Source organism: Ornithorhynchus anatinus, chromosome 5, assembly GCF_004115215.2.
Source record: "Ornithorhynchus anatinus isolate Pmale09 chromosome 5, mOrnAna1.pri.v4, whole genome shotgun sequence".
NCBI classification, from domain to species: Eukaryota; Metazoa; Chordata; class Mammalia; order Monotremata; family Ornithorhynchidae; genus Ornithorhynchus; species Ornithorhynchus anatinus.
Genome location: NC_041732.1, coordinates 55,770,589 through 55,793,606, shown reverse-complemented (window position 1 = coordinate 55,793,606; position 23,018 = coordinate 55,770,589). Strand labels below are relative to the sequence as shown.

Genomic DNA, 23,018 nt, shown 5'->3' with positions numbered 1-23,018 from the left:
AGGGGTAAGAGGGACCCCCACTAACTCCCCTCCCCAGCTTGGTCTCACCACCGGCCTGAGCCAGATCACAGTGTGAAGAAGCCACTGTCCATTGCTGATCACCTGCTGTCCTGACCTCATACCCTTGCCCTTTCCACATGGTGCCTGGGGGGTGGGGGGTGTTTATGTGTGTGTGTGGTGGGGCGTTGCCCAAGGGGGAGAATAAAGGTGGGCATGCGACTGGGTCCTTCCAACCCTCCAACACCAACTGTGTGGCAGGCGGGTGAAAAAGTCAAACAGGTGACAAGCAGCTGAACCTTCCGTCCCCCTTGGCGCCCCGCCCCCCCACAGTCCATGACCACCTGACCCCCACCCCCCTCCTCCCGATCCATTACCACCTGACCCTCAGGCCAACCCGCCACACTGTTCCCTAGAGCTGGAGGACAGAGTGGGTCTGCTTGCCACCTTGCCCTGATACCAGTGGGTGTGCCAGTGGGTGCCAGAGGGGTGAGATCAGACCCAGCTCCGCCTCCAGCTGCCTCGTCACCCCAGGGGCACCAGGATACGCGGGTAGGGGGAGGCAGGTGTGAACATACTCCGGGCTGACAGGGAAAGGCAGGAATGGGCAGAAAACAGCGCCCCTGCAGTCCCCTGGTCCCAATTCTCTGCCCTTGAGTCACCTTCTCCTCACCTCATATGGGCTGCGCTGACCTGGGGGACCGACCCCTCCAGGTAGTGGGACCATCCCTCCACCCCAGAGGTAGGTGCAAGGCTGCGGGTGGGGAGGGAGATTTCCCGGCGGGTCACAGAAACTTTGGTGGTCGCAGAACCGTCCCTGTGAAGTGCTTGTTACGGTGCTCCCACCTCTGAGATCTCAAATGAGACCCGACTGCCGAGCTGGGCCTGCTGCCCTTTGCCAGCCCATGGGTGAAGGTGGGGGCAGGGCCAAGGCTGGGCACAGGCAAATACATACATGCACATATATACATACACAGAAAACACTCCGGTCCTGAGGTGAACAAAGGCACCTTGTTATTGCAGCAGCCCAGAGCGGGAGTCAGCAGGCAGCCAGACAGACAGACACAGACAAAAGGTCACCCTTCTATGGGCTGGGCCTCTGTGAACCTGAAACCAAAGCCCCCAAGGTTCTCCACCCTCTGCTTAGCACCTTCTGGGGAGGGAAAGGGGGGAGAAACTGACTATGGGTCAGTCGTGGGAGCAAGGAAGATTCACTGGGGAAAAACAAGTCTCCTGATCCTGTTGCCGCCACAAGTACATGGTCAAAAGCCAAACAGTTGAGGGTGGGGTTTTTTGGTGTGTATGTGTGCATGGGCGAGGGGTGTCACCCACCTCCTCTCCAGCCCTCCTTCCTCAGTTGGTCCACACAGTGGCCGAGTTGGGGTGAGTCCCAGAGGTGAGAAAGGGGGCTCTCGGAGCCAGGCTCTAGTCGGGCCTGGGGCTTTGGGGTGGGCACTCCATAAGTCACGGTCTGGGAAGGACCAAATGGACAAGGACTCCTGCCTCGCAGTAGGGAGTACCAGGCTTCTCTGGGCTTAGAGCCAGAGAAGGGCACACAGGGCGCAGCTGCTGCACTCCATCCAGATGTCAGACTCCCACCCCTCCATGAGCAACAAGACGGGCTTCTCAGTGCCCACGAGCCTGGAGGGATCAGACAGAGTGGGGTGGAGGGTAGTGCCTGTCACTCATATCCACTGAGTGAACCTGCTCTCACCCCCACGTGAACCAGGCCGGAGCCGCCGCTGAGATGGAGGGGCAGTTGATTGGGGTTCCCACACGTTGTCGTAGCTCAAGTCGTTCCGGCCGCTTTGCAGCTCAGCATAGTCTTGGGTCCCGGACCCGTCTTGGGCACGCCCCCGTTCCCCACCTCCTACAGAGACAAGACGGCACCCAGTCATCCCTGCCCGGAAGAAACCGATCTTCGGGGCATGGACCCAGCTCCCATTACTGTGTTCCCCAAGCCAAGTGGGATGCTCTGATAGGAAAGAGGTGCCGGGCAGACAGCAGGATGCTGGAGCATGTCCAGGTTCCCTGAGTCTGGCTGTCTGCTTCATTTCTGACTTCTCTAGCTGAAAATATTTTTATATTTGTCTTCCCTGGTCAAGTGTAAGTTCCTTGTGGGCAGGGAACATATCACGTTGTTATTCCATGCTGCCTAAGCAGAGGGGCTCAATAACTCCAATCCAATCAATGGTATTTATTGAGTGTTTACTGTGCTCAGAGCACTAGAGTCCTCTAGCACTAGACTACTCTCCTGCCTGGGAAAGTACAATACAACAGATACGTTGGTAGATACGTTCCCTGCCCACAACAAGCTTACAGTCCAGAATCTACTATCACCACTCCTCCTCCTGCATCACCTCCTCCTCCTTGTGCCCCGAGCCTCCCATGACTTCCTGGAGCTCAGCCGGTGGTGCCACAGCCCTGGTTCTTGATTCTGCCCTGCAGCCTTGAGCCTCTGACCTTCTCCCCCACTCCCTGAAGCACAGCTGTTCTAGCCGTGACAAAGATGGCATGCCAGACCTTGTCTATGCAGAGGGCTGGATGGGTGAAGGATAAAGTGTGGTGAAGGGATCCTGGAATCGGACAAGAACGTGTGGCCACACTTACCTGATCTCTGCACCAATAGGGAGTCCAGGGAGTCCCCCCGTCCGGAGACCTGTGGGAAACCGGGAGCTGCTGAGACCCTAGAAGGGAGATCCCACCACCTGGGCTGGGCAGAGACGTGAATCATCTCTGCTGTTAGGCTGGCCTAGCTTGGGGCACCAGGATTCCTCCTTCCCTGCACAGGCAGGCCCAGGGCTGGGGGAGGAGGGGCAGGAGACCAGACCCCTCCCCACCCACCCTGGATTGGGGGTGATGGCCCCTTCGAGGCTCTGGTTATATCTGAGGCATGGCAGGGGTACAGTCCTGTTTAGTCCACAGGAGGCAGTCAGAGGGTGGTTCTGTCGATCTCTACTAGGACCACGTGGGTGAGGGGGACAACAAATAGTTCAGTATACCCCTCACAACCCTCACCCCCCACCCTTCACAGTCCCACCGAGCCAGTTCTCACAGAGGTCCCAGACACTATACTCAGCCCATTCTCTGCTCCCCTCAGTCCCTGGTGACCCTCTGGTACGAGAAGAGCAGATTCCTCTATCTGTGTGTCTCCATGTCCACCCGTGTGACACACTATGCTAAGGCTCTCTCCTTCTCCCTGAATGCCCTTGTCTCTGCTGGCCTGCGACGGCATCCCTCCATGTCTCTGACCCTTTCCAGGGTCCGATGGGAGTGGGGCTCCTGCACTCACTGCGGTCAGTTGTGAGTTGTCCTGCGGGGACGGTCGCCGCTCCTTGAACGAGCCGCTGTGACCCCGCTGTCGCCGCAAAGGCTCTCGCCAGGGGACGTGGAGTGGGGGGTCTTTTGCAGGGGCGTGGGGGACGTCAGGTTTGGGGACCAAGACTGGGGCCACTGGGTAGCTGCTCAGAGGCTCCGGGCCCCCCCTACTCTGAGCCTTCAGGTACTGTGGAGAGAGATACCGGGATGCTGGCATTGACTTGGGGTAGACCCCTCGGTTGGAAGGATTTGGGTTTGCTGGGGAAGGAAGAAAGGGAGAGGCTTCAAAGCATCCGCCCCCTTTGGAGGGGAAACTGAGGTACAAAATGGCTGTGCCTTCCCTGGGGTGGGGACTCAGCTCCCAGGACTCACTGGAAGGTCACCAGCAGGGCAAAGTGACAGGAATTGGGAAAAAATCCTATAGCACTCCGTCTCTTCCCCAACTTGCCTCTGCTGGAACCTGAGGCCATACCCAGGGCGGAGGCGGGAAGAGCCAGTGGAGCCAGGCAGGTTAGGCAAAACTGGGCAAAGCAGCAGGACTATGAATGTCTGGGGTACTCAGGTTCTCCACACCCAGCCTTGATCGATTCTGGATGTGGACTGACCTCTTCCATGAAGCTGACGTCCATGATTTTGTGCCGGGTGGTGGAAGTGGGGGTGTAAGGGTCAGCATAGAGAGGTGACTGGGGCTTCTCCAGGGACCCATCTTCACTCTCCTCCAAACTGCACCTGTGCAACTGGAGGAGATGGTGTGGCTGAGTCAGAAGAGAGGAGGGGGGTGTTGTGCAGCTGGAGACGATGTGGCTGATGAGATTGCAAAATGGACTGTCCAGTCTGACCCCTCCTTCGACAAGTAACTGGGTCTCACCAGCTCCCCTTTTGCCCCACCCCCACCCCAAACCCTCCAGGGAGGGGAGCCCCAAACCTACTGGTTGGTCCTTTATCTCCCATCACCTGAGGCCTGATACATGCTGGACCGGGGCAGGGAGCACTTACGTTGCTGAGGTCCAGGCGCAGGGGAGCCCCCAGGGCTGGGCCCTCTCCCCGTTCAGGCTCCAGGTGGCCAGGATCAGCCTGGCCGAGCCTTTCATGCTTTCCCTTCGATATCCGCCCGCTGCCACCCCTCCTGAAACCGGATTTCCGCCGCCCCGTGCTGGAGCCTCCAGAGTCGGCCTGGCCCTGCAGGGACAGAGGGACAGACCGACCCCACTGCTGACCGCAAGCCCGAAGGTGTCCCAGACCACCCATCCCCAAGGCGGTAGCCATATGCTCTCCCTGCCCCACCAGCTCTTAAGTAACCTTCCAGAGAGTGTCTCCAATTAGCACTAGAAAGATCAATTCATTTACTAATTGCAGTGCCAGGCTCTTGGGGCAGGGGTAATTGGGCACTTGGAGGCGGAGCTGGCAATGAGTCTCCCGTCGGCCTGGCGTCAGAGGCAGAGCCAGGAACCCCACCCAGGGCCCAGGGCCTGGTCCCCGCCTTCCCCTTCAACCCCCTCTACCCCCCCGCCCCTAGTATCACAGCCAGAGGGCCGGGTTTCTCCCTCCCCATCAGTTGTCCTGGTCCCGTCTGCCTCTCCTGGTTCAGTGGGACTCTGGGAAGGGCTGGGGCAGAGACGTTGGATTTATTCCAATTCCCAGGCTCAGGTCCCCAGCCCTTAGCCACACCTTCCCGCCCCACTCACCTGGACTGGCTGGGTAGAGCTGGGGGGCAAGGGGTCAGCGGCTAGCCTGCTGGCCATCAGGAAGCCGAGGGACTGGTCAGGGAGGGAGCCGCTGGTCTGTGAGGGGTGGGACGAGGGAGCGGCCCTCCCCCCTGAGGCCCAGGAGTTGGTCCGGCCGTCGGAAGTCAGCGAGCCTCTCCCACTTCCTGAAAACTGATCGGGTGGCATGGGGCTGATCCTTCCATCTTGGGCCGGGAAACTCGCTGCCCCTCATGCTCCCCATTTTGCAGGCAAGCTCCTCCTCCCCTCCCCACCAACTCTGAGTTGGGAGTCCTAGAGGGTAGGGGCGGTTCTGCTCCACTCCCTGCCCTTCCCCTCCCCCATCCTCACCTGGGCATAGTTTGGGAGCCGGGACCCCGAGAAGCTGTCTGAACCAGAGAGGGATGAATCCCCATTCCGGAACCGGGTGGCCCGGAACCCCTGAAGCCAATCCTGGTAATCTTCATAGCTGCCACACGTGACCCGGATCGTGTTGATGAGGCGACCTGGGGCAGAGCATAGCCACTGTGGTCAGTGGCCAGACTGTCCTGTCCCTTCAGCAGGGCTCAGTGGGGTTCTAGTGAAGGGGGAGTCATTTTCTCAATCACTCCGTCCTACCCCCCGGAAGACTGGTTGGGCCAGGAAGGCTGAGGGGGTTCACCATGCAAGCCCTGATGCCTTGTTCCCAAAAAGGCTATGTGATTCCCCTTGCTCGGGGCAACAGAGAAGATAACATTCCCCTACACTTGACTGAATGTCCCTTTTGGCCACTCCAGCCTGGTCCCCCACGGCTGTTCACCCACCCGCTGAACCTCCATCCCACATGCAATAGCCGCATGGTCAGGAGTCCCTGTCCAGGATGACCGCTCTCGGCAGGGGAATAGAACTGTGATGTTTCGTCCTTTGCCCTTTGGCACTTTCTCCAGGGAGTCCTGCCTCATCCTGAGGTCCCGGCCTTAGCCCAGGCCCGCTTGACTGACTGGACTCTAACTTTCTTTCATCTGGTTTTGGTTCCAGAGTCTCTCTCTCCACCAAGGGAGTCTGACCCCAGAAACCAGCCAGGAATCCCCTGACCCAGAATTCTACCTTCTATCAGGAACGACCTGATCTGCTTCCCGTCCTCTTCAAAGTTCAGCTGGACTGAGTTGAGGGGCAGCTCCCCCTGCAAGTGGGAGCAAGACATCAGAAACATTCTGGGCTAAGGAACCAGGTCCTTCCTCTGCCTTGGCACTCTTGGGTGATTAGGTAATTGGCCCCAGGTCTGGGAGGAGTCAACAGCTAGGCTAGGTAGGGAGCCTATTGGACCAGAAGAGTCTAGGGGGCTAGTGGGGGCCTGCTGGTCAAGGGTGGATAGGCTGGGGGGCCAGAGACTTAACCCCCCTCCTCAGGGCTTGGGAGGTGGATGCCTCAGCCACATGTGACCCCGCTGTGCCCTGGAAACACAGTGCGGTGCTTAGTCCAAAATAGTTGCTCTCTGGAGACCCCCTTTCCAGAGGGACTGCTGGCTAGGATCCCACTCCCTGCCTGGGGCTGATCAGGGGGGATTTGGGCTTCAGTGGAGGGAGGGGGCTGCCGTTGCTGAGGTCCTGGCCCAGGCCCCAGCTCTGGCCCTGCCTCTGGTCCTATCAGGCTGCCCCAAACTCAGGGCTCTGGGCAGAGAAGAGGCAACGCCTGGTGGGAGGGGGAGGGACCTGCCCAGGCATGTCTGGAAAATCAGGTTTTCACTGGAACCTAATGATTCTGCTTCCCCAGCGTCAGCCCTCAGTCTGCCTGCTCGGAACCAAGTCCAGAGCTGGGGATGGACCCCTCAGAAGCCTCCTCCCCGTGAGAACCCTAAGGACCCTCAGTTTTCCCAATTTCTCTGCCTTCCACTTGCCCATAGTAGATAGCTGCTTTTTCCCTCCTACTTAGACTGTCAACTCCATGCAGGACAGGGACTGGGTCTGACCTTATTATCTTGTATCTCATCCCAGGGCTCAGTGCAGTGACTGGCACATCGTAAGCACTTGAATACTATTATTTATTTCTCTCCAATTTGTAGTCCTGATTATACCGAACCCTGGCTACCTGTCGTGCCTGTCTCTGACCTGATCCAGGGCAGGGCTGACTTCCAGAAGCCATCTGTCTCCCACCCCATTGCGGGTGAGTCCAGTGCAGGGAACAGAGTTGGTACTCAGTCAGTCTCCATGGGGAATGAGGTTTCCTAAACCCCCAGCTCAGGGTCCAGATCCACTGCCCTCCCCCGCCCCCCCCCCCCCATCCCTCCTCCCTGGGACTGAGTGGCCCACCCCCATCCCAGCCTGGGCTGAGAAACAGCATGGCCCAGGGGCAAGAGCAAGGGTTTCCAGAGTCAGAGGATGTGGGTTCTAATCCTGGTTCTGCCACTTGTCTACTTTGTGATCTTGGGCAAGTCACTTCACTGGGCATCAGTGACCTCATCTGTAAAATGGTTGCTCCCCGTTGAGCCCCATGTGGGACAGGGACTGTGTCCAACCTGATTACCTTGTAGCTATCCCAATGCATAGAACAGTGCTTGGCACAAAGTAAGTGATTAACAAATACCTCCATTATTATTATTATTATTATCCCAGCAGGACTGTGATGCTCCCTGGAATCTGCCAAGGAAAGACTGGGGCATGGGGGCACCCGACAGCAATGGGTGGGAAGGTCCCACCTTAAAGTGCAGCCCGTTGGGCTCTTCGGATATGATGACCAGGGTGGATGGGTACAGGACCAGGAGCCGATTGTGCTGCTCCTGGGGACCAAACAGAAAAAACAGGATGTGGTAGGGATGGGGGTCAGAGGTCAAGGGCACAGGTTCTTGAAAGGCTCCCGGTCCCTGCTCCTTCGCCCCTCAGAAGCAGCATGGCCTAGTGGACAGAGCACAGGCCTGGGAGTCGGAGGACCTAGGTTCTAATCCCAGTTCCTCCACTTGTTTGCTGTGTGACCTTGGGCAAATCGCTTCACTCCTCTGTGCCTCAGTGATCTCATCTGTAAAACTGGGATTGAGACTTGTCTTCACCCCAGCACTTAGTACAGTGACCGGCACATAGTAAGTGCTTAACAAATACCATAATGATCATTATTATTAATTTTTATTATTATTATTAGAAGTCCCCCCCACCCCACAGCTTTGAGTGAATGTGAAAATCCCCTCCTTCCCTTGGAAGCCCATAGGTCCTGGACTCCCTGCCCCTGGACAGCCTGGGGGGATGGGGTGGGGGAGGGGAGCAGGGGGCATTGCAAGGGAATTAGGTCAGTCTCTGTCGGGCTCTGCCCACCAGTAAGCTCAGTTCTTTGTCTCTAGAAAAGGATGACTCAGCGCCACCTCCCCCCTTCCCCGCCCACCCCCGCGGCCTCACCTGGAAAGGTAAATGCTGCAGCTTCACCTTGGAAACACAGAGGATGTCGCCCAGCGTTTCCCTCCTGCCGCCCTCCCAGCCCAGCACGGGCTGATGTTGTACTGACCACCGCAGGGCCTCCTGCCTCACGCCGCCATCTGTCTCCCAGACCTGCAACGTCAGGCACGCTCAGCATCAGGCCTGGGGGCGGTGTTGGGGGGGTGGGGAGACCCCGGTGGACCCAAGGACCGTGAGGGGTAGGGAGCCCTTCCAGCCCCCGGGAGCCTGGAGGCGGTTTTATCGTTGCTGGGATTTATTGTATTGATGTATCAACTTATTTATATTGAAGTCTGTCTCCCTCCTCTAGACTGTAAACTCGTTGTGGGCAGGGAATGTGTCTGTCTATTGTATTGTACTCTGCCAAGCACTTAGTACAGTGCTCTGCACATAGTAAATGCTCAATAAATACGATTGAATGAATGGGATTGTGCTGGGAAGCGGGGAGAGGGGAAGAGGAGGAGGGTGGGCCCGGGGAAGGTTTTCATGGCTGTGCCCTTTGCCCTTAGATTTTCTAGCACGGGGCCAGATGGATCATAAACCGGCTCATGTCCAGTCCGTTCCTTGGGGGCCAGGAACGGTGGAGAGGAAAACCGACATGGGGATGGGGAGCCGGGAGTGTGAACTGTTGGGGGGGCATGGCGGGTGCAAGGTACAGACCTGGGACGGGGAGTGCCGGTGGGCGTGGGGGCCTGTGCTCAACTCGATCTGCTTCTGGAGGTGGAAGAGCCACTGGCACAGCTCCAGCTCGCTGGGGCACTGCACGAGGAGCGGGTTCAGGAGGGGCCCTGGAGGAGCAGCGGGCAGGTGGGGTGAAGGCTCAGCATGACCCCGAAAGGGACTCCCATTCAGCCGCCCACTCCTTAGGTCTTTGCCCCCAAGCCCTCACTCCTTCTCCTCCCCCGGCACGGGGCAGTACCAAGACGTCTTGGGCTGAGATCCGGCCAGCCTCCCCCATCTCCCTTGCCCCCCAACAGGGGCCAAGCCAGCCACCTCCAGACACATCTGTCCTCTGGTAGGAACAGCTGGAGCCGCTCCCTGTCGCCCTCCACCCCCAGCTGCCTGGATCAGTCACTGGCCAGGATTGCTCATATCCGGCCCTACTCTTCAGTTCCCGCCCCTCCCTGGCCTCTGCCCTGCTCTTGCCTGCTGCCTCTCCCCACCACCCTCTCTCTGCTCTGTCCCTCCCCAACCAGCCCCTGCCCTGCCCCTGCCTCTTCCCCACCACTCACTGCTCTGCTTTCCAGCCACCTCCTCCATCACTGCCTCCTGCCTTGTCCCTTTCCTACTGCCCTGCCCCTCTGCACCCCGTCCATGCCTTCACACCCGCCCCCATCCAGCTCCTGCGTTGCTCATCAGTCACTCACTCTGAACCTGCGCTCTGGGCCAGGTCAGAGAGGCCCAGCTGCGAGTGCCGGGGTGGGGGCAGGTCCCGCATGCTGAGCCCCTCACCCTGGCCTTTCCCGGGACAACGTTGCCTATGTCATAGTGATTCCAGGACCCAGTTGGCCCCAGGGGCTCTGATCATTGGCAGGAGGGGTGAGATCCAACAGAGCGAATGTTTCCCTCCTTTATCCCCAAGTTCTAACCCCATCCCACTCCCATTCGAGTTCCTAAGGCAATGGCTGTTAACCAGCTAAGTCGTCAGCCTGCCACCCCCCCTACCCCCAAGACTGCTCACATATTGTGGGCACTGCCTGGATGGGTCCCCGAGGAGCTGGGGGCGTGGAGCACCCCACCCCGCTCCATCCAGTACCTGTGATCTGGAAGGTGTGGTTCTCTGTTGCCAGCCGAGAGATGCTCAGGTCCTTCAGGGGCAGGAGTCCCTGTGGAGGGCCAGCAGGCAAAAGAGGGTCTGGGGTGAGTGGGCATCACCTGGGCCCTATGGCCCCTGACCCTGTCTTCCCAGGGGCTCATGGTTTTAATGCCCATTTTACAGCTAAGGTAACTGAGGCCCAGAGAAGTTAAGTGACTTGCCCAAGGTCGCGTAGCAGACAAGTGGCGGAGCTGGGTTTAGAACCCAGGGACCTTTGACTTCCAGGCCTGTGCTCTATCCACTAGGGCCTGTACTCTATCCACTAGGCTACCCTGCTTCTCCAGGCTACACTGTTTCTCTGATGTAGGGAATGGGGAGGGTTCACTTCAAGGAATAAACTAGAAGAAGCAGTGACATTCCCACCCAGCTCCCAGTTCCCCTGATCCCTCTACTACCTAGCCCCGGCCCTGTTCCCAGCCTCTCCCGGTCCTGGCCCCTGTTCCAGGTCCCCAGTTCCTCCTGATCCCTGGTCCCCCTCAGTCCCTCTGCCAGCCCTTGACCCAGAATCAGGCCTCTCCACATCCCTGCCCCTGTTCTCATCTCAGAGCTCCTCTTGGACCGGCTCAAACCTTCTCCCCCAGCCCCCAGTCCCTCCTAGTCCCTTCACCACCAGCCTCCAGCTCAGGACGCGGTCTCTCCCAGTCTCTGTCCCAGTTATAGTCCCCTAGCCCCTCTTGATCCCTGCCAGCCCCCATTCAAGTCATGGGTTCTAATTCCAACTCTGCCACGCGTCTGCTGTGAGAAGTTGGGTAAGTCACTTCACTTCTCTGTGCCTCAGTTACCTCATCTGTAAAATGGGGATTGAAACTGTGAGCCCTACGTGGGACGGGGACTGTGTCCCATCCAATTTGCTTGTGTTCACCCCAGCACTTAATACAGTGCCTGAAACAGAGTTAAGCACTTAACAAATACCATAATTTCAGTAAGTGCTTAACAAATACCATCATTATCATATAATAATAATGATGGTGTTTGTTAAGCACTTACTATGTGCCAAGCACTGTTCTAAGCACTGGGGTAGATACAAGGTAATCAGGTTGTCCCACGTGGGGCTCACAATCTTAATCCCCATTTTATAGATGAGGCAACTGAGACAGAGAGAAGTGAAGTGACTTGCCCAGAGTCACACAGCTAAGTGGCAAAGCCAAGCTTAGAGTCCACAACCTCTGACTCCCAAGCCTGTGCTTTTTCCACTAAGCCATGCTACTTCTTTGCTGCTGCTTCTTGATGATGATGATAATCATCATCATCAATCCCTACTAGCCCTCCATCCCTGGCCCCCAGGCCAATCCCCAATCTCTTCCATTTTCTGCCCCCATTCCTGGCTCCCAGCTCCTCTTGATCCCTCCACTCCCCAGCTTCCAGCCTAGTCCCTGGCCTCTTTCCAGCTACCTCCTCCATCATTGCCTCCTGCCTTGTCCCTTCCTCACTGCCCTGCCCCTCTGCACCCGGTTCCTGCCTCCACCCCCGCCCCCATCCAGCTCCTGCCTTGCCCATCAATCACTCACTCTGAACCTGCACTCCGGGCCAACTCAGAGAGACCCAACTGCGAGTGTTAGGGGGTCCCAGCCCCCGGCCCCGGCCCCAACTCACCTGATAAGTCAGTCCTTCAGGGCTAAGGGCCTGAAAGTGCAGGTGATTCTGGAACAACTCCAAGTAACAGTCGTTCACTTCCTGCGGGGTGATGGGGTTAGTCAGTTGACCATATTTATTGAGCACTTACTGTGTGCAGAGCCCTGTACTAAGTGCTTGGGAGAGTTCCATAAACAGACATATTCCCTGCCCGCAACAAGCTAACAGTCTAGAGGGGAAGAAGTTTATCCTGAAAGTTTGGCATCCCCAAACCAACGCCCACTGAGCCTCTGCCTGTGCCGTGCTGTGAGGGGAGGGAGGGCAGGAAGCCATCAAGGATCAGTGCCCCCCACAGAACAACCAGGAGCTCCAACCAAGGCCCTGACCTCGTCCCAAAATAGACTTGCAGTGTTGGACTGCTCCTGGGGCCTGGCTCTGAATTCACGGTTCCCCAACATGGGTCGGGGGTCAGAGGTCAGACTTCTGTCCCAGTCTCCAAACAGGAAGAGGGGCTGGCATGAAAGTGTCACCCAGGAACCCCAGCCACCTGACCCCTCTTTCCCAGATCAGTCAGCCCCAGCCCAGTCACGTGGAAGACCTGGCACCCACCTGGCAGTGCTGGAACTTGAACTTGACCTTGGCGTAGTGGACAATGCTGCCCAGGTTGCGGACGCTGGTCCGGCGATGGCCCTTCCTGGATACACTAGGGAATCGTTGGTCCAAGCTCCTTCTCTGCTCTTCCTGGCCGGCAATGTCCTACTCCGAGAGAGAGCAACAGGGTGGCTCAGGCCCAGAGCAGGTGGAGGCCAGGTGGCACATTAGAAGCAGTGTGGCTTAGTGGAAAGAGCCTGGGCTTGGGAGTCAGAGGTCATGAGTTCGAATCCCAGCTCTGCCACTTGTCAGCTGTGTGACTGTGGGCAAGTCACTTAACTTCTCCGTGCCTCAGTTACCTCATCTGTAAAATGGGGATTAACTGTGAGCCTCACGTGGGACGACCTGATGACCCTGTATCTCCCCCAGCGCTTAGAACAGTGCTCTGCACATAGTAAGCACTTAACAAATACCAACATTATTATTATTACATTTTGGTGTGGGGAAAGGGGTGGAGCAGAGGGTGTTTCTTGCTGATCATGACCTGGGCTAGTGACCCTGTAGCACTTGAGGTCCAGAGGGGACTGCCACTGCCGCCCTCACCACTCCTTATTCATTCAATCGTATTTACTGTTTACTGTGTGCAGAGCACTGTACTAAGCACTTGGAATGTACAATTTGGCAATAAAGAGAGACAATACCTACCCACAATGGGGAGAAGCAACTGGACAGACTGGTCATGGAGAAAAGGGGGCAGGGAGGGACTGTTCCTAGCCCCTGTCCTTTTCCCTGACCTCTCCTGGGGCCAGGCCCTGCTCCCAGTTCCTTCTGGTCCCTGATCCCCACCAAGCACTTCCTGAATCTTCCATCACCAGCCCCTGGCCCAGGACTCGGCTTCTCCTGATCCTTGCCCCTGTTCCCGACCCCCGGCTCCTCTTGGTCCCTAGTTTCCAACAAGCCCTCTACTCTCTGGCCCACAGTCCCACCTGGTTACTCCACCAGCAGCCCCTGGCCCAGGACCCAGCTTCTCCTGGTCCTTACCCCAGCTCCCGACTTCTTGATCCCTAGCAACACGCCCTCCAGTCCCGGATCCCTTCTAGTGTCTCCATCCCTGTCCCCCAGCCCAATTCCCGGCCTCTTTGGTTCCTTGCCCCGACTCCTGGTCCCTTCTGATCCCTCCACTCCCTGGTCCCCAGCCCAGTCCCTGGCCTTTAGTGGTATAAGGCAGGGTAGGTAGTCCATAGGAGGCCTTGAGGGGGAATGACCCACCAGTCAGTTCCTTGGGAATAAGCACAGCTCTCACAAGGGTCCTCCAAGGCCCGGCTGGGCCGGGCCATCTGTTCAAGGCTGTGGAGTTGGGAGGGAAGGCAAAGCTGGACTGTGGACAGTTGAAGGGCACTGCTCCTCTGGGGGAAGAGGAGTGGAGTGGGTCCTGGGCAGACTTAGGGAAGGGTAGGTGCCAGGCCCTTGTCCAGGGGGTGAAACTTTTCCTAGGCTTGGGCAATCTCTGGAATGTGGCCCCATGTTTCCTGCATACCAGGGCCCGGGACAGGGTCTCCACACCCGTGGCCTGCTGAGGAAGCCACCCCCAGATGTACCCGGGCAACATGGGGATGCAGGATGGTGCAGGACAACCACCCCATCATCAGTGAGATTTCAGATGGGGTGTGGTAGGTAGGGTGTGGGGGGAGGGGCTGAGAGACTCTGCCACTGTCCACCCTCATTTAGCCCCTGTTGTGCCAATCTGCCAGCAAGTTGGGTGTTACCAAAGGGGCAGGAATTCCAGGCCGTGAGGGTGAGGTGGTGGTCGGATGGGGAGGGGCTCGTATTGGCATCTCTATCTCTATGTAGGGCTGTCCAGCTCTTCCTCTCTCTCACTGATTGGCTCTGACTAGTGTCCATCTGGCAGTCCAGATTGAGGTAGACCAGGGCAGTGGTGCAGATAGAGTTCAGGGACAGAGTCGGGAAGGGCTCGGGAGTCCTAGCCCCCAATTTCCCTTCTCTGGGGGGAGTTGATACCTGTTGTGTGTGGGTGCACTTGGGGCCTTTCCCTGGAATTTTAGCCAGGAGTCTGGTCTGTGGACCTTCCCCAGATCAGAGTCCCTTACTGAGGCAATACCTAACACTGACAGTCAGGAAGTTCTTCCTGATGTCTAGCCTCAATCCCGCCTGCTGCAGTTCCAGCCTGTTTTCTCTCTCAACCCTACCATCTTCTTTCCTTGTAGAAGGAAACAGGTTCTACCTGGAGCAGCAGGGCTGGTGCCTGGCCCGGGAGCTGGGATTGGGCACACCCACCCCGGCTCAGCCACCAGCCTGGGACGCCCTACAAGAGGCCATGCCCATTGAGCTGGCAATTAATGGCTTCTGGGAGCCGCCCGGCTGCCCCCACCACCACCCCTCCCCAAGCTGCAGGCAGTGAAGCAGCTCCTCCTGGCCCAGGTGCAGTTGAGCAGGGAAGAGAGAAGTCCAATGGGTCCCCTCCTTCCCCCTACCCCTCCCCACTCCTCCCTGTGGCCATGGAGCCAGCCATGGGGAACAGCAGACCCCTTGCCTGCTGCCAGACCTCTGACACCCTCATCACATCATCACACACCAGAGTGGGGATCTGGTAAGAGGGATTCAAGAGCTATCAGTCATGGGTTAATGGGGGGGTGGGAGCAGAGTAATCACGGCTTTTCCAGTCCAGGCCCCCAAGGCCCTGGAGATTTGGATTAACATCACCCAAACAGTTTTGAAACCCCGACCCTGCCTAACCCCTGACCTTTGCCCCCTGCCCGGGGATCCAGTTTGTCCACTCCTTCCTCAGACTGAACATTGGACCAAGGCATTTGGGCTGTGGTCTCGGGGTTTTGGTCCCTTGGCCCCTCTCTCCTCCCAGAGCCCCTAAAGAAGCCCAAGACAATGTGAGCAGGCCGCGTTCTTCGCCTGCCCCTCTCCCGGGGTTTCTGGTCCTGGACAAGCAACTGGGCAGCACAAGGTAGGCTGCAGATGGATTAGCTGGAGTGGTCTGATGGTCTGGGGGCCACCTGGTCCCTGGCCATGCCCCTCTGGAAGGGACATAACCAGCAGGGCCAGGTAGCGAGAAGGCAGCAGGAGGGACTGCGGCCAGAGCAGCCGGTCGGACCCTACTGGTGGGCCCCAGCCCGAAAAGTCCTGGCAAGTGTTTTCCTCTCTAAAATGTAAGGACCAAAAGCTCAGCAGGAGAGGCGGAGGTTAGATATCAGGAAGAACTTCTTGGTGACAAGCATGGGGAGGCCCTGTAGATAGAGCCTGGGCCTGGGAGTCAGGAGACCTGGGTTCTAATCTCGGCTCTGCCACTTCCCTGTTGGATGACTTTGGGCAAATCAGTATCTCTGTATCTCAGTTTCCTCATGTGTAAAATGTGGATTAAATACCTGTTCTCCCTCTCCCTTAGATATGAGGGACAGAAACTGGACCTGTTCTGACTATACTGTATCCACCCCAGCATTTAGCACAGTGCTCAGCACATAATAAGCACTTAATATATACCACAGCTATTATTATTCTTTTAGACTATGAGCCCGTTGTTGGGCAGGGATTGTCTCTGTTGCTGAATTGTACATTCCAAGAGTTTAGTACAGTGCTCTGTACACAGTAAGCGCTCAATAAATACGATTGAATGAATGAATGAATTATTATTGAGACATCACTATAGGAGGCCAAGGTGCCTCATTCTCTGAGAAGTTGGGGATCAGAGGTAAGATGTCCCCTAACGTTTCCTTCCTACTTGGGGGCCCATGAAATCACGAGTCGCCACCCTTGGGCCCACTCCACACTGGAAGTGCCAAAGACTGGGGACACCTCCATTTACTGTCCTCCCTCCCACCCCCACCTCCACCCCAGGCAGCCCCATCCAAGCCCTGTGTGAGGGCACATGGCCATCATCCAGGGCTACCCTCTCTGGTGCCTCAGCTTCCCCACCTGGGCAATGGGTTCCCTGGGCCTCTGTCTGAGGAGTGACTCCACTGCCCCCCGACCCCAGTCTTCAGGTCCTGGCATCAGGGCCTGTCTCCTCCATCCGTGTAAGGGAGGTGCATTCGCCACTGCCAAGGGGGACACTGAGGCACAGAGAGAGGAAGAGACCAGGATCTGCCCAAGGTAACAAAGACTACTGGCACACAGCTGAGAAGGGGACCCAGTCCAGCCTGCATTTCAAGCTGCTACATTCCAGGGGCCTTAAACTGTGTGTTTAAGTGGCCCCTCTGTGGCCACACAGTCACACGTGCCTTGACACACCTGGGGTCACACCCACACACACAGACCCAGGTACCTAACCTCCCGCTTGACAGAGACAGATCAGAGAGCACACTCCTTGCATGCACATATACACACACATGCATAAATACACCTGTGCACATGAGCATCCTCTCTCCCTCACCCCAACAAAGCTGGAATTTGGGCTGTCTGCTTCCTGATGTGTCTCCCATCTGTCTTCTCCCTTGCCCATTCCACCCCCGCCTCCCCTCCCGGCCCCGACCAAAAGCCAGGGCTCCAGACTGGGCCTAATGATCACTCTGTCCAGGCAGCCAGAGAGGTGAGTAAGTGACCAACTCCCTTCCTCCCCAGAGTGGGTTTAAATCTGGGGACTGTGACCATAGAGCCTTGTGAGCACAATAATAATAATCATAATTATGGTATTTGTTAAATGCTTAACTATGTTTCAGGCACTGTATTAAGCACTGAGATGGATACAAGTAAATTGGGTTGGACACAGTCCCTGACCCACATGGGGCTAAAGTCTCAATCCCCATTTTACAGATGATGTAACTGAGGCCCAGAGAAGTGACTTGCCCAAGGTCACAGCAGTGCAGAGCCGGGATTGGAACCCATGCCCTTCTGACTCCCAGGCCTGTGCTCTATTCACTACGCCATGCCGCACAAGAACAGAGCAGGTTTCACTGAGCGAAATTGAAGTTATTGAGGGCAGAGCCACAGCTTCTACTTGGGTTATACGGTGCCAAGTGGGATCTACACCCAACAGGTACCCAGTACAGCACTCTACGCATCGGGCGCGAGAAGCGGCATGGTGTAGTAGATAGCACGGGACTGGGAGTTAGAAGGTCATGGGTTCTAACCCCGGCTCTGCCAACTGTCTGCCATGAGGCCTTGGGCAAGTCACTTCAATTCTCCGTGACTCAGTTCCCTCATCTGTAAAACGGAGATTTTGACTGTGAGTTCCATGTGGGACAGGGACTGTGTCCAACTTGATTTGCTTGAATCCACCCCAGCACTTAGTACAGTGCCTGGCACCTAGTAAGCGCTTAAACAAATAGCACAATTACATATACCACAATCAGGGTTCCTGACCACCCGACTGCCTGTCTGCTGACCTTTCCTGGACAGAGAGAGGGCCAGATTGTGTTCCCGGTAACTGGAGAGTGTATGGACCTGTGGGCCCCCACAGCAGCAGCCAGAATCGGCGAAAAGAATGATCCCGGAGAGAGCAGAGTCTCTTCTCCCCTCCACCCCCATGGAGAGCAACAGAGAGGGTATGTGGGGACCACGGAGAGGGTATCTCTGTAGGCACGGGGAACTCTCTGTAGGCACGGGGAACCCCAGGAAGCCAGTTCAACTGGGATGATGGGGCGGGGAGTGAGAATGGATGGGGGGAGGGGACTCTGGTTGCACAGGAGTTTTCCCAGGGCAGAGACGCATCATCCTGATAAGGGTTTCCTGCCTCACCCTCCTGCTACACAACACATACCCACCCACACACCTATCCCCCCAACCCGTGTCACACTTCACAAGTCAGTCCTTCTTTGCCGGTTTTCCTCAGGTAAGAGGAGGTGGGGGTGTCGGTGGGGGGCTGGGTGGGACTCACCCTCCCGGGGATGTAGTACAGGATCTTGTCCGCCGTGGTGTCTCGCTCCTGCCCGGCCTCGCCCCCGAACAGGCCGGTCAGCTTCCTCAAACTGTCCTCCCTGAAGGGAGGGAGTGGGGGCTGTGGGAAAACCGACAGGCGACCCCAGCCCCAGCCCAACCGGTCCTGGGACTCCCCTGGTCAAACAACAGCGAAGTCCCCGACGCGGGACTCATCTTTCCGGAGGCAGCCTCGGAGTCCGGTCCCGGTGGCCCTGCCCGGACAGCGCCCCTCGGACCCCTTCCCAGATTCATGGCTTCTCCGTTGGGGGTCCCGGGAAGGGAAACCCCCGGTGCAGCGAGTTTGGGGGGAGGGTCTTTGGTGGACCAGAGCAGGGCGGAGGGGAGAACACTAGAGTGGTGGGATAGGGACGCCGGAGACCCTTAGGCCGGCTGGAGGTGGCGGGTGGCTAGCAAGAGGAACCGGAGCCGGGCCGGGGGTATCTGTCCGGCGGGGAGCCCGGTGGCGGGGTGCGGAGGGTGTCCCCCACCCCGTCGGCCAGGAGCGATTACCTTTGGGCTTTCAGCGACGGTTTCCTGGAGAAGGAGGAGCGGAACCGGGCCGGGGCCTGCGGGACGCAGCTCGAGTTCCCCATGACAGGGGGCAATTGGGTCGGGGGGCGGCCGGTCCGGAGCGCTCGGGCGTACGCGCGTGTGTGTCTCTGTGTGTCTATACGAGTGTGTGTCTATGTGATGTGTGTGTGTGTCTGCGGTGGGGTGTGAACACCGGGGAGGGGCGGGACCTGGGGGCGGGGCGTCGAGGAGAAACTCCGCTTCCGCCCGCAGCTGGGTCTCGGGCCGGGGTGGGAGCTGCGGGCGGTTTCGGTCTGGGCCTTCCCCCTCCCCCATCGTGCGATCCGGACGCAGCCTAGGGTCAAAGGTCAGCTCTTTTCCGACCTCGGCAGCCTGCGGGTAGAAATTCTCCCCCGGGAGTCACATGGGCAGTTTCGTCCCGGAGTCGTCGAGGCGGGGATCGGGAGCCGAAGGTGGGGGTTGGGTGGACCCCCACTTTTTCCTCCCCACCCGGACCTTGGTGGTCTCCCGGTGGGGGCCGCCTGTCCCTTCTTCCACGTGAGTTTTTCCTGGGTTGGGACCGGCGGTGGGATGCACGGTCCGCAGCTCCCCGGCCTCGGCAAGGCCCCATGCCCCTCTCCAAGAGCGCCCAGCAGAGGGTCAAAGGTCAGTTGGGGTCAGCAGGGGCCGGGGAAGGGCAGGAAAAGTAGATGGGTCCCGGGGTCGGGGGTCCAACAGAGGGAGGGGGGAGAAGACTGGGAACGGCAGGGGGTCTCCGGGACGGGAAAGGGAGAGGGGCTGAAGGTAGCGAGGGGGGAGGGGGCAGCAGAACCTGCTTAGCGTGGGCAGAGTGATTGACGGCGGCGGCTGGATTTAGGGGCCGCGGTTAGGGGGGTCTGAAGCGCCGCCGATGGGAGGAGGAGTTGAGGGTCGTGAGATTGAAGGGGTGGGGGGGCAGGGTCGAGGCTCAGCCCCAGACCCCCGCCCCATTTCTCGTCCTGAGTCACCGGCGTGGAAGGGCGCCCTCTGCTGGGCATGAGGTCCCACCCTCGGGCGACAAGGGGCCTCTGAGTCCCCCCCCCCCCCCGCCTTGGGTCCGTGGGCCCTGGACTCGTGGGGGAACCGCCTGTTGGTTCCTTCATTCATCCCATTCATTCAACTGCTGTGGGAAGAGTACTGTACTAGGCGCCTGGGGGAGTACAGTAAAACAATAAACAGACACATTCCTTACCCACAATGAGTTTACAGTCTAGAGGGAGAGACAGACTAGTTGAGCATATTTGGAACGGATCACACAACAACTCCCCCGACTTTCCCTTCAGTCATTCATTCAGTTGTATTTATTGTGTGCAGGGCACTGTACTAAGCGCTTGGAAAGTATAATTCAGCAATAAAGAGACAATCTCTGCCCACACCGGATTTACAGTCTAGAAGGGAGAAGTCACCCAGGATGAACCACCCAACACCTCTAACACTTCTGTTTTCATTCTTGAATCCCCCAGTGAGCTAGTATGGACCATTCAAAACCCCTAACTCCCCCTCCCTATCCTGTCTCTTCCCCCCCAATGATCCAGCACAGTCCATTTGTCATCCCTGACTCTCCCCTCCCTCTTCACTTTTGACTTTCTACTGAAATCTTTAGGACATGTCACTCCCCCTCGTCAAAAATCTCAAGTGGTTGCCTATCCACCTTCGTATTAAACAAAAACTCCTCACTTTGGGCTTTAAAGCTCTCCATCACCTTGCCACTCCTACCTCACCTCCCTTCTCTCTTTCTACATCTTAGCCCACACAGTCCGCTCCTCTGGCGTTAACCTCACTGGGCCTCAATCTCACCTATCTCGTCACCTGACCCCTGGCCCACATTCTACTTCTGGCCTAGAAAGCCCTCCCTGCTCATATCCACCAGACAATCACTCTTCCCCACTTCAAAGCCCTACTGCAGGCACACCTCCAAGAGGCCTTCCCAGACTAAGCCCCACTTTTCCTCAGCTCCCACTCCCTTCTGCCTCATCCTGACTCGCTCCCTTTACTCTTTCGCCCTCTCTTCACCCCACAGCACTTAAATGTGTATGTATATAGCTATAATTATTTATATTGATGTCTATTTACTTGTATTGATGTCTATCTCTCTAGACTGTCTTGTATTGATATCCCTCTAGACTGTGAGCCCCTTGTGGGCAAGGATTGTCTTTCCGTATTGCTGTATTGTACTTTCCAAGTGCTGAGTACAGTGCTCTGCACACTGTAAGTGCTCAATAAATACATTGAATGAATGAAATGACTTTCCCTTCAGTCACCTAGTTTAGTCTATCCATCACCCTTGATTCTCCCCTCTCCATCCCCGACTGCTCTCCTCTCGACTTCCATCCCCGCCTCTCCCATCTCCATCTCCATCCCCGCCTCTCCCATCTCCATCTCCATCCCCGACTCTCGCCTGTCCATCCCTGAATCTTGCCTCTCCATCCCCGACTCTCGCCTCTCCATCCCCGCCCCTCGCCTCTCCGTCCCCGACTCACCCCCTCCATCCCCGACTCACCCCTCTCTGTCCCTGACCTCCCTCCAGTGGCTCAGTAGAGACCATCCAGCATCCCTGACTTGCTTCTCTATCCGAGACTCCTCTTCTAGTGACTCAGAATGAGCCATCCAGCAACCCTGACTCCTCTCTCCATCCCAGTTTCTCCCTTCAGCGGCCATGGATTCATACAAGCCTCATTGGGTCTTGTTGGTGTTTTCTGCTTTTCCACGATGCAAGAAGTGGCATGGTTTAGTGGATAGAGCACAGGCCTGGGAGTCAGAAGGACTTGAGTTCTAATCCTGGCTCCTCTACATGTCTGCTGTGTGACCTTGGGCAAGTCACTTCACTTCTCTGTGCCTCAGTTACCTCATCTGTAAAATGGGGATTAAGACTGTGAACTCTATATAGGACAAGGACTGTGTCCAACCTGATTAGCTTGTACCTACTCCAGCACTTAGTACAGTGACTGGCACAGTCCTTAACAAATACCATAAAAAAAAATAGAGTTCCATATAGGAATGAATTGCCACTGGAATCTGGACCTTTTTATATGAGCATGTGCACTGAGTGGGCATGCATCTCCAGGAAAGCAACCAGCACCCACTTCCTGTAAGCCATCAAAGAGCTTTGAGTGCTTATTCTGTGCAGAGCACTATACTGAGGACTTGGGAGAGTACCATAGAGAAAAGAGCTATGAACCCTGCCTTCACAGAGCTTGCAATCTAGCCAGCTTCCTGTTCTCCCAAGTGAACTGGTACCCCTGACAGAGACAAAAAAGTTGGGGTGTTTGGGGTTTAGAGCTCTGATGGATCTGCCCCCCTCCACCCCAACCCCTCCTTCCCAAAGGTAGCTGAGCTAATTCTCGCCTCTCAGTCTTATGTAAAAATTGATATGGGGATAGGGGCAGGGCAGCTACACCTACCCACTGGCCAAAGGATCCCTCCAAAAAGTGGGCAAACTCACCCACCCAGTGAATGTGCCTACCAACTCAGTTATGATATACTCTCCCAAGTGCTTAGTAGTCATTCAGTAGTATTTATTGAGCACTAACTGTGTGCAAAGACTGTACTAAGTGCTTGGGAGAGTACACTATAACAATAAACAGACACATTCCCTGCCCACAAGGAGTTTACAGTCTTCAGTGCACTGCTTACAGTAAGTACTCAATAAATAAGACTGATTGATTGATACATACACACAGAGTCTGCCACACCCATGCTTGTTCCACTCACTTCCTGTCCCTTCCCCCCACAACGTGCAGAGTGAACATATGCCAACCTGCCTGTCCACTATGCACATATGCATTCACACATTCATGCAAAGTGTACACAAGCCCTTGGCACATACCCTCCCAGGGTATACATCTGCTCATTTGATGGCAATAGTGAACACACACACATGAGAAGCAGCATGGCATAGTGAATAGTAATTATAATTACGCTATTTGTTAAGCACTTACTATGTGCCAAGCATTGTTCTAAATGCTGGAGGAGATACAAGATAATCAAGTTGTCCCACATAGGATTCACAGTCTTAATCCCCATTTTACAGATGAAGTAACTGAGGCATAGAGAAGTTAAGTGGCTTGCCCAAAGTCACACAGCAGACAAGTGGCAGAGACAGAATTAAAACCCATGTCTTCTGACTCCTAAACCCCTGCTCTTTCCACTAAGCCACACTGTTTCCCGCAGCATGGATAGAGTACAGTCCGA

At 56.7% G+C, this 23,018-nt stretch overlaps 1 protein-coding gene across 3 annotated transcripts; it reads right to left on the bottom strand.

The window, feature by feature from the left end:
- Nucleotides 1–989: 989 nt before the first annotated feature.
- PLEKHN1 (pleckstrin homology domain containing N1) lies at nucleotides 990–18,971 on the bottom strand. Of its 3 annotated transcripts, XM_029064448.2 has the most exons (16): nucleotides 18,789–18,971; nucleotides 18,238–18,337; nucleotides 12,414–12,560; nucleotides 11,826–11,906; nucleotides 10,173–10,242; nucleotides 9,077–9,204; nucleotides 8,381–8,530; nucleotides 7,693–7,773; nucleotides 6,105–6,180; nucleotides 5,370–5,524; nucleotides 5,001–5,192; nucleotides 4,312–4,494; nucleotides 3,921–4,052; nucleotides 3,290–3,502; nucleotides 2,608–2,656; nucleotides 990–1,867 (listed from the first exon to the last, which is right to left on the bottom strand). In XM_029064448.2, exons 1-16 carry the CDS (start codon nucleotides 18,869–18,871, stop codon nucleotides 1,683–1,685), a joined length of 2,025 nt encoding a protein of 674 aa, XP_028920281.1. In that variant the 5' UTR covers nucleotides 18,872–18,971; the 3' UTR covers nucleotides 990–1,682. The 3 variants fall into 3 exon arrangements, with proteins under 3 accessions (XP_028920281.1, XP_028920283.1, XP_028920282.1); XM_029064450.2 differs by lacking the exon at nucleotides 3,290–3,502; XM_029064449.2 differs by lacking the exon at nucleotides 5,001–5,192.
- Between the last annotated feature and the right edge of the window lie 4,047 nt (nucleotides 18,972–23,018).

Coding starts and splice junctions, on each gene's coding strand:
- PLEKHN1 (XM_029064448.2), bottom strand. CDS start 18,871: ATGGGGAACTCGAGCTGCGTCCCGCAGGCCCCGGCCCGGTTCCGCTCC. Junction 18,338..18,788: donor CCGTCGCTGAAAGCCCAAAG/GTAATCGCTCCT, acceptor CCCTCCCTTCAG/GGAGGACAGTTTGAGGAAGC. Junction 10,243..11,825: donor CTGAAGGACTGACTTATCAG/GTGAGTTGGGGC, acceptor GGCCCTCCACAG/GGACTCCTGCCCCTGAAGGA.